Source organism: Arctopsyche grandis, chromosome 9 (genome assembly GCF_051622035.1).
Source record: "Arctopsyche grandis isolate Sample6627 chromosome 9, ASM5162203v2, whole genome shotgun sequence".
Lineage (NCBI taxonomy): Eukaryota > Metazoa > Arthropoda > Insecta > Trichoptera > Hydropsychidae > Arctopsyche > Arctopsyche grandis.
Window position 1 is genome coordinate 11,357,638 of NC_135363.1, and position 11,655 is coordinate 11,369,292.

At 31.8% G+C, this 11,655-nt stretch overlaps 1 protein-coding gene across 1 annotated transcript in view; it reads right to left on the bottom strand.

Annotated features, from left to right (window-relative positions):
- Positions 1 to 7,055: 7,055 nt before the first annotated feature.
- LOC143917272 (uncharacterized) overlaps positions 7,056 to 11,655 on the bottom strand; it is a 51,060-nt gene continuing 46,460 nt past the window's right edge. The window contains exons 5-7 of the mRNA XM_077438755.1: positions 10,989 to 11,116; positions 8,644 to 8,812; positions 7,056 to 7,183 (exon numbers count right to left, since the gene is read on the bottom strand). Of these exons, the coding sequence (XP_077294881.1) occupies positions 7,056 to 7,183; positions 8,644 to 8,812; positions 10,989 to 11,116 (425 nt within the window). The remainder of the gene's footprint in view (positions 7,184 to 8,643; positions 8,813 to 10,988; positions 11,117 to 11,655) is intronic.

Here is an 11,655-nt window from a genome sequence, read left to right on the forward strand (position 1 = left end):
AATTCAAGAGTCAATTTAAAGTACACAAATATGTATCATCGCATTTACTCGTAAGGTTTTGCAAATTCGGAATTATATACAATATTTTCATATGTATTGTTCAGAGAATAATGAAAACTGTTTTTTGACTTTGACCCTCATTTATACAGTTATGGTTTCAAAGTTAGGCACAAACTTGGATTAAGAATAATTCTAGCAAATGACATTGATAATTTTTTTTCGTCAAAATTGAATTTACGAGGCTAGTGTAACGATATAATTTTATAGATGTCGTAAACAATTAACGTTGAAATATCGAGAGATTTCATCTTATTCTATAACGGCTTTATGCAAATAAGAATTATATACTTTAGTAGATACATACATATATACACATGCGATTCCTTTGTATGTACATATGTATATAAAGTGCGTGAGAAAGTATACTCGCGCATTATCCGATACATTTTCCGAATGATATTGATATTCGCGCTGGGGGAAAATTTGGCGGAAAAAAATAACGAAACACACGAGAGGCACTCGGGGTAAAATACGAATCCGAAACCTTTTATTTTAAATATCGTTTTTCGCGTGGGAACGAATCGAAATGCGGTTGCATGGTCGTGCCGAACGCACGGAGATGTTTAACCCCTCGGCAGTAAAATAACCCTTTTAGTGTTTATTCTAGCCGTGTTACCGTATCGAATCCGAATCGAAATGGTCGTGTTTTTGCGCACAATGCGAACGGAAAGTAAAGATAAACAGCGTATTTTGCCGATAACAGCATCCCTCGTACTATTTATATGACCCTCTTATCTCGCCCGATACTCTTCGATGCTTTGTTGTAAAGTGAACCGGGCCCCCCTCGCCCTGATCCCTTCACCTGTTTAACAGTAATTTATTATATTCGATTTAATTTATTGTTAATGTTATCGCCAACCCTTAATGCGATCGTGGCTTATTCATGTATTAGTTGGGAATTTACTGATTATTTTATATAAATAATCATTGCTCAAGTGAGAGTAAATAAATGGATATAATAATAATTCCATTCGGTGCTTCGAAATTTTATCTCAATAATTCGTATATTTCAATAAAATTTATTACAATATTTATAATTAAAAAATGATCTGTTTACATTTATCTTCTGATGTTGTGTTTTTAAATATTTAAGATAAATTTAATTTCAAAAAATATCTTACAAAAAAAGTCCTTACTAATTTCATTTTTTACTTTTTTTTTGCAGGTTTTGTTCCATTAAACATCATCCAGTTTATAAATACACATGTGTATACTTGTGATTCTATTATTAATTAAATGTATTTTTTCATATCAATTCATTTCTGCGATGTATCAAAAAGAATTTTGCCAAAAGTAACATTTTCTTTTGCGGAAGAAAACTGTACGTTTCCAGTGCAAACGAAATAAAAAGAAAGCATGGTAGAGACGGAAGCGGAAGTAGAAGCTCTTTTTCGTTAGTAAAAGAGGCAAAAATTTCCGACCTTCTCATTCAATTTCCTAATTGTACTACTCTTTGTAAAAATACGCTGCCTAGTTTCTAATTTAAAGGGAACTTTTATATAATTAAAATCATCGTTTGAAGTTCAATTACTTTAAGGGAACTTTTTGTACATCTATTTGAGATATTTATAAAATAAAGTCTACCAAATTTATATTTTTTAATATTTTATTTTAATGAATTTCACCCGAAGGCGCCAAGTAACAGAGGAGCGCTTTGGCAAAGCTCAATTTGTCTATAAAATTATTCAAATGGATGCGGAGGAGGAAAAAACTCATTTATAGACCGCTTTTTCCTTTTTGAAAAGGATATTCGTGAATAACAGAGATCGTCAACCTGGAAAACTTTCACAACTGGCTTCCTATAAATATGACTTTTATTTGAATTTTATTCTGTAACGATAGTACCTTTACATGTATATCGCATCGTTAAAGCGCATCGGCAAAAGCTTCACAAGATTTAATTATTTAGGACAATGATTTTAAGTGGATGGGGTGGATGTACTATATTAACATACATATTTACATATATAAATTTATATATAAATTAACATATATAAATTTATAGATTATAAATTATAAAATTATATTTGATCATTTTGAACCCTGGAACCTCTCAATGGTTAGCATTAACGCAACCACCAAGCTATCACCCAAGTCAACTTTTAGCTTGTATTTTCGCTTTTTATCATTTCAATGGGTAGATTTGGAAGAAATCGATACGTGATTTGAAATTAAAACTAAAAACTTTGTCAAAAATATGTCAAGTAATTGAAAAATTAATCTATTTAATCGTGAATTAAAAAAGGAATATAAAAAGGTATAAAAGCTTGCCATACACAAGTTTATACGAGATAAGAGTGAACTAATAAAGGCTTTGTAAAAAAGTACCACTGTTTAATTGATTTGCAAAGGGGTGGTAGAAAGGCGAGTATGGATAGCATCGCATCGATATGACTCAAAGTTCTGATATAAATTTTAATGGGTCCATTGGTTATTTAACTCCTTTAGCTTCATATGGGAGACATGAGCTTACTTCAATGCAATAAGTATGTCGGTAAGATATCAAAAGTGGTTCAAAAAGCATTTCTTCGTTTCCTATATAGAAGAGAATATGGGTATTCCCATATCTCTATCCTACTCCTTTTGGGCATGCTTGGGCTTAATTTCCTTGAACTTCGGAGAAACTTCTCATTAATTCGTTTCGTTCTCCAGCTACTACATGGAATACGTCATGCCCGTTGTTGCTAGAGCAGTTGGGACTTTATGTCCCTAATAACTATGTGCGTGGTAGACATCATCATTTGATGGCTGTACCTCCTGCCCGCACAGTTCTTTTTCGAATGGCTCCTATTCCAAGAGCTATTCGACTTCTTAATGAAATCGTTGCTGCCGAGACTGAATATGATATTTTCCACCTTAGTGAGTGTAAATTGTCGGATATTACTCTAACCCATTTATCTGGTAGTCTGCGCTCATCATTGTTTTCATGGTTGATTCTGATTTATGAGTGGAATTTTGATTTACCGTTTGGGCCTCACAGGGATGTTTTGTATTTGCAGTTGGTTCTTATTTAATGAAACTGGCAGTAGGTGTAAGACATTCCTTATGTTATATTTTATATTTGATATTTTTACGTTATCTGTTATTATTAAATGTTACTATTTTTTTTATGTTTATGTATGGATGTATTTATGTTTATGTTTAAATTTATTGATAAATGTATTTTTTTATGTAAAATTGATTAGTATATTATTTTCGTTATGTATTAATTTATGTTTAATTGTTATTTTGTTTTTTTTTTGTGTTATATTTTTTGACGATTGGGGTGCATTAGAAATTCCTGTAATGCCGCAATGGTCTGAGCTTTAAAATAAATAAATAAATAAATACTGAGTAAAAAAAAAAATTGACGGGCAGGAATGTCACTGAACTAACAGTGAAGCTAATAAAAAGCATTTTGATAAGTCAAATTTATCAAAATTGCGGATTTACCATAGACCTCTAAGGTAATTCAATATTATACACTCCTGTAAATTGAGTACTTGTATAGTAACGAGGAAATGCAAGATTGGGTATCAATCAACATTCAACATTGTTTGTACAATGTACATATATGTAGATAGGCATTTACAATAACCGAGTCTCGCGTATAGGTAATTCCTTGGCAATTGTGTTCGGCTCGTAATTATTAACGGATACGCTATCTCCGATATAACGAGCTCGCACACCGAATTGATAAATGATGAGCGCGCGGAATATTAATAATTCAATATCGTTTGCCCATTCAGCAGGAGGCGCGGCCCAAAGCCGATTTCGTATAATCGATTTCGGAACTATGAGTTTACCACCCCTGCCCTGTCTCTCTGCCCGGTTTCCTTTTGTTTCGTATTTATTGTGGGAATGTGTCTGAGAAGTAGGGATGCTGAGGGGTTCCCTAATGTTTATTCAAGACTCCAAGCGCGAAATAAAGGCACACAAGGGCAGAAGGGGGCGCAAGGGGGGTGGCAAATATGATGTTACGACGCGTTGTGAGTATTTTTATTTTCGGGCCGTTCGCGTAAATTCGTATTTGATGAGGGGAATTTGATTACGTGGGCGAAACTCTGTTTGTAAATATACAAATATATATGTATGTATATTTTTTGTGTCGCTATTAAATTTGTATGTGTAAGTTTGTAAAGTGGACGCTTTTGTATATCATTTTTATGTGAATAAAAAATGCTTCAATTTTTTGAAAACTTTGTATTTCGTGTCCGTTTGAAATGGCCTCTTATATGTATGTTGTTACATGTATATAAATCTGTTTCGGAATTAAATTGTTGTATTTCATTTATGCAAAAGTTTGTTTCCATTATGTATTATGGTTTATAATGGGGGCTGAGATTGGTGGAATGATAATTCGTTTTATTTTCATAATTTCCATGTATTGTTTCGTAAATAATTTATACAGACGTTACAAATAAAACATTTTCAAAACAATAAATATATTTTTAGTTTTATTTACATTTCGAAATAAATAAAAATTTACATTTTCAGTATGATTATATACATTTCTATTTCGGGAAGGGAAGGGAACCGTAAAATTAATACAATGTATGAAAATTACAAAAAAAGTTCTATAAAACAAAACCTTCAATAATAAATATCATTGTTTTTGTTTTATAATACGGTATAAATGTTTTAATTTCTATTATATGTACAAGTATATCGAAAATAAATCGAAAAAACGCACACTTCATACTCTCAACTTAAATAACTACTTAACATAACAAGATATTTTTATAAATAAAAAAACGCAATTCAATATATCAATATGAAATAAAAATAGTATTATGTTACTTCTAATACATACAATATTATAAATCTAATTTTGATTTTCGGACAGTATGTAAATATAGACTTATATTGTTCTCTTCAAAATAAATACTCATTATATATACAGCGATTTCAAAATTAAAATTTATTGTATCTTCATAACAGCATCAATATATTATATTTAATATAATAATATGCACTATTTACACGACAAAAAATAACAATATTTTGAAAAACTATGCGTTTATTCTTTCGAAACTAAACAATAAACTTACGCTGTTTAAATAGAAGCTCATTTACTCCAATGTTATAAATTTTATTATAATATACATATATATTTAGGTATATATATATATATATATATATACAATAAATAACATTCAATTTAAATTTATTATACAAAAGTTTTATGACCTTAATAGCACATTTCAGTATTATTTTTATTATATAATAAAATTTACAATTCAATAAAAATACGCGTTTAATACTAATGGATATTATTATCGATTTGCTATTTGAAATTTTTAAATGGGAAATAAACAAAGTGAAGTCATAACTTTCAGACGATTTAGTTTGAATCGCAAGTTACATAATTACGGGTGGTGTCAATTTATGGAAATAATTTATTTGAGATGAAAACCTTTGATTGTCTTTTGATATTATTCATTTATTCAAATGTATACTTTCAGTGTGGGAATAAACTTTGGAATAATTCTAAACTTCTGCATAGCGGGAGAATATTACAAATTTTATTTTGTTTTTAGCTTTGTGCTTGTCGAGAGTCATAAACACAAAGAAAACGGTCGCGTAGTGTAAATACGAGTTTAAAAAAAAAAAAAAGTGCAATAGTAAACACACAGTTTCAACCATCAGTTTCAGACGCAGCTGAACATAAAACATTCGCTCGTATAAACTGTTCTACTTTTTCACACATTCCAAATGTATTTTCACGAAAACGTAAACCGCATTCCTCAAACACATAATTTTTTCAACGTCATAAACTTGAACTGTCGTAAAAGCTCCAATTTTTTTATTATTATCGAATTTTTTTAATATATAAGATTATTCACACCACCACATTCAATTTAATGAATATACATATATGCATGTAAAAACATTCATATTTACAACTTACATATACAATATACAATAAACCTGTTTGTGCAAACGTAACTTTATATATACGTACATATGTACATATACATATATACCAATGCATGTGTGTGTGTATAAATCGAATGATTTAATTTAAGTCTTTGGTATAAAACAACGCAGTATTCTAACGCTCACTTCTCCTCCAATTGAATTTCCTATAAAAATAAACGTTTCTGTGAGTAATTAATTGCCATTGAAATTGATATGGACGTTGTAAACGTCATTGTTATATCCTTAATTGAAATATTACTGTTTCTTATGAAAGGCGAGGGGAGATGAGGGGATCGCTCTAGTTAAATAATCGTTCGCTTGTTCGACCCAAGGATTAATAGACGAATCAACTCGTCTCGAGGATTAAATCAAAACTATCCTCGAAATCCTTTCCTGATATACAGGATAAATCATCTTTTGAAAGCTGTAAGCTTCAGGCGATGTTCCTCTCCATGAAATGTGGTTTATCCCCTCGTTATCCATTTGAATTTATTAAATAGATATTATAATAATACTTCACGCTTAACTTGTAAGCACCTGTATATTTAATTGATCAATGTCATCATAATTAATTATTTTTTAGACTTACAAGATGCGGATAAATAAACTGACACATTTTCAATACCAACAGTCAAATATATAATAGTATACTATATGAATATAAATCGCATTTTTTTACTTTAAATTTTACAGGAGAAAAGCTTGAGAATTAAATGCAAAATTTTTTAATACAATCTAATGATTTATGATACACATAGAACGTTACATGCTCTATTACAACTATATTTATAAAATAGAAAATAATTGAAACGACTATAATTATATTTAACATAGAAAAGATTGAACTGACACTAAGCAGATGAGTGATACTCATTATATAAAAGTATTGGAAAGCTTTCATTGAACAGTAAAAAAGCTCTAAATATGATTATGAAATCAAATCTAAAAGCATATTACATACTAATTGAATCATGTCAGTTATTTACGCCGCACCTTATACATAAGTGGTACAATGTCTATGCGTTTTTTTTAATTTAAATTTAATATACTTACTAAATTGATATTTATCGAGCTCGATAGGTGTCCATCAGGTGTCAGGACATGAGCATGAAGAGAGATGTCGCCAACAGGATCGTGTGTCCTTGTGAAGAGAGCAGGAGTGGCTGGCCGCCCCTCTGCATGGCAGCCGGGTACTCTCCTGAGAGCACGGACAACCGATTGTCTACATGAGAATTGCAACATGCAATGCAGCGCATTATCAATCAATGGCAAACGTGTGCACTTCTTGTGGACTCGTTCATACTGACACACAAACGTACCAATCATTCACTGTGAACGATACATACATACATAGATCGGAGAAAGCAATCTAGCAGTGGTTAATTGTGGTTAATAAAAGTGGTTCAATTTTTTTACATCTCCGAACCGGTTAAGCAGAAATGTATCCCATTTTGAATATGTGTGCATATTTTGTATTAGTTCTCGAATCTAATGTTAATTCTAATTTGTCACATTATCAAAAGGTTTTTATTTATCGCTTTATTATTTATCGATTTCTATCTTTATTCAGTTTTTGATTAGATCTGACACCGAAACCTTGAATATAAATGAAGAAAATGTCTGCCCAAACACAGCATGTTACTAAAACCATATATCATAAACTGAATGGAGCAAGACGATACATATACTTCATCTAGAATTTTGTTAGCTGGAGTACCACAAGGTAATGTACTGGGACCATTATTAATTTTAATTTTTTACATTTGATATGTAAAAATGAAATGATTCTTGTACTTTACGTTTAAACAACATAAGAACTTAATAAAGTTATCTTTTATTAGGATTAAGTAAACATACATACATATATCTGGTATTTAATTTAAAAAGTACATACGTCACATGTTATCACTATTATCGCATTATTATATTGAAATAAATCATCTCGGTTGATTTACATTTAATAACCAAGGAATTTCTAGCACTTAAAATATGTTTTTTCAATACTCAGTTTGTATTTGTTTTAATTTTGACTTGAGCATGCCTTAAATTAATGACCAGATATATGCAAGCCATCTGTCCGTCTGTTCGTGGCGGATACGATGGTTTATACTTTTTTATAATTGAAATATCAGCACGTTTCACATATCATGGAACTATGCAAAATAAATGGCAGAGTGAGCGAGATGGCACGAGACACGTCGCGCGCTCTGTTGGGGATGTGGCATCCGGCGACAAAGGAGCGCGAAACGTACGCGCAGTCGATCGTCTTTTGTGTACAGCTATAAACACGTCTGATCCACTAAAATTTTATACAGGTATCCAAAATCCAAAGTTTATCTCAATCAAGATTCTTATTAATACTATTTAAAGTTTTGGGGTATTAAAAAATGATCAAAATTTAGCTTTGAGAGAAAGTCTTTGGACCAACTGTTGAAAACCACTTCTAAACAAATTTGAATGTATGTATGTATGTATGTATATTTAAAGAGAAAATAGTTTGAAATTTATATTTGGAAACTCAAATATAAAGCTTTTGAAATTTATAATATTATAATCTTGGAATTGACAAATAAAATGTACTCTCACGCAAATCTTCATTCGTTATAAATATTTTAGAAATTCTGGCTACACTTGTATTATTTTTTCAATTTTAATTACAATATTTCAAACATGATAACTCACCGTTTAATACGTGCACGGTTATCGTCTTCGACTGCGCATTGCTAGGATTACATTGATACAATCCCGAATCTGACGATCTCGCCTGTTGTATCAATAAAAATGAAGTCGTTGTCTCACCCTTTTCCGTTATCACGCTCACACCCCCTCTAGGAGAGTCGTAGCTGATTATCTGCACAAATAAACAATAAGATAATTAAAAAGCGGCCAGTGAAGTGTTAACCCGAGCGTAACGATCGCAACGAAGCAAAATGTATGTACATATGTATGCATTTCTAGGACTTTTGAAAGCACTGGCATGTCATTTTAGAGGCTGAACACGTACATGGCGAAAATCCAAACCTACAGTGGTTCTACAACGGCGGGAATGGTGCCGCAATGAACGCCATATCGTTACACCTACGTTGCCAACGTATAAAACGATATTGAAATCGTAGTACATATGTACATATGTATATAAACTCCATATTTTGAAGTATGTCTTTCAAAAAGTACACGGTTGGAAAAAATCAGTTTTATAAATAGAAAAAGCTTCGCAGCCAAATGACTGTCAAAGCATCGAGATTTCTATGAAATATGTACATATATTAATCTACATATGTACATAAAAAACCATTGAATATGTTAGATTCTTAAGCTCTATATCATATTATGCTGTCCATTAACATTAGAATAATATAATACTATCTTTACTAACAAAATTAAATTAAAATTGTAAAATAGAAAATGATCAGTACGTAGATCAGTAGCTATAAAAATAGATATAAGATGTATTGTGAACAGAATTTAGTAATACTAAAAAGCATTTAAAAATCAAATTGAATATGTTAGCATCAATATACACGTGTTTATTTCCTATACATTTAGAACCTGTCTAATAAAATCAGTAATACATAACTTAGTGAGATGTTTCGCATATTTATAAGTGCTACTTGACTCAAATTTTAATTCGAAAATTCAAAATCGACTTTATCAAAACTTTTAAGGTCCGAAATCAATGTAAATCATTCAGTTATAAAGTTGCGGCTGAAATTTTCGGCGATTTGTTCGTAAATTATAGCAATTTTGAAGTCGATCACGTACCTGGAGCCCAGTTTGAAATTGTTTCACTAATACAAAGTAAGGACTAAATCAATTTGAATATTAATTCAATTTGGATTTCTTCTGCCTTTTTTATTTTATCTTACGGCTTGTCTTATTTTATTTTATTTTCGTTCGAACGCAATTTGAAATTGTAATCGCGCGACCTGCGGGAAGAAAATCTCAGACAGGGCTCGTCAAACGGAGATCCGGAGAGGGGGAAGGGGTCCATCCATCAGTCCGAAGGGGGAGGGCAAAATTCAGGGCTTCTCAACTTTTAATGGACCGACTTGCTAGAACTTTTTGACGAGGGAACGAGGGGCTGGGGGTGCGCAATTAAGGGCATAGCGCTAGTGGTGCGGAAGGAAGCGCCCATTTTTTCCTCCATGAATCATCATTAAGCGTCTCGAAATGATAATTCTCGGCAACTATCTCGTAGATAGAGGTCGTAAGGCGCAGCTTTCGCCATTTTAGCAGACTATTTCGCCAGTTTTTAAAGTGTGTATAAAAATTTACTGCGCGTCGAGCTCACCTCTTGCTGTGAACGATCGTTGCTTACAGCTTTACAGCGTGTAATGAAACATTTTGTACACCTTTAGGTTTTTTTTTTTACTTAACTCACATTTTAATTTATTCACAAATTTTAAATTACCCGTTCATAGGAAGCTGTTACGCAAGTTTTATCCAAATTAAATAAAAACACATTAAAGTCAGCTCTATTAGAATAATTACATAGGCAGTGTCGTAGCGTAGTTCAACGATTCATTATAGATTCATGGCTTGTTATCATATCAATTTGTGTAATTAGTACTAATGGAATGTTATGCTAATGATCGTCATCCCATTAGAACTGCTTAGAATTATACTCAGTTTAAAAATATAATATTTATATTTGGGATAATATGAATAAAAATTATAAATGTAGATTGTTCATAAAAAGTCTTTCTTACATGAGGTTGAGAATAATATAAACATTTCTAAGGTTTACATTTCATTTCAAGACGCTTTGTATTTCCCGTATCAGGTATTCGAATATATATACATATGTATAATATGAAATGTGAATCATTTGATATAACGTTTTGAGATTTTTATCATCGTTAGGTATACATATTTACGAGTTTATTGTGATTGCAAAATGTACGTAAATAATTCCTAACATGTATTTTATAGGAATAAGAAAATTATATAACATTCAACTTTATCTCACGTACTATGTAGCGAATCCAAAAAAATAAAACAGGATCAAGATAAAAATATATACGAACCGCATCATTATGATTCCAGAAGATGTACGCCGGGGGCTCCGGAGAGAAGAGTACAACACAAGTTAAATTGATTGTGCTACCTCTGTCTATGTAGAGGTCTGGACCTCCTAGAATGTCTGTCGTTGGTTCTGCAAACAAAATGAACAAAATAACCATCAATAAAACAAAAATTAAGTGGTTACCACGCTCGAGATAAAGCTGCCTCTGCCAGATTTATACACGTAATTTCGTATGATATAAATGGGTTTGTTTTTACGTGTTTTCCTCCCCTTTTATCTGAAACCACCACGTCAAAAACAATTCCATCAAAATTACAAATAACCGCATGGCCTCATATCTATATGTGCGTGGGGTGGAATTCACCCCATACCTCTGAAAATAGACAGAGTCGAACGTTTCAGTGCGCCATAAAAACACCATAGAGAGTCGACCGCGAGACGCACAGCTACAAAAAGGCGTAAGTTCGCCGAAACGTGAGTAACAAATTTCAACCTTTTCGCCACCGAAAGGGTTAACAAACAGCTGAAACGTCGAATTTTATGTTTTATTGCCGCCCTTATCCGAGATGTTTTTCGCCGTAATCTCCGAACGCTTCGGCCGCTCTCTATGGGGAACGCACACACCCGCCCCATAAGTTATTCACAATAAACAATAAACGAATTTATGC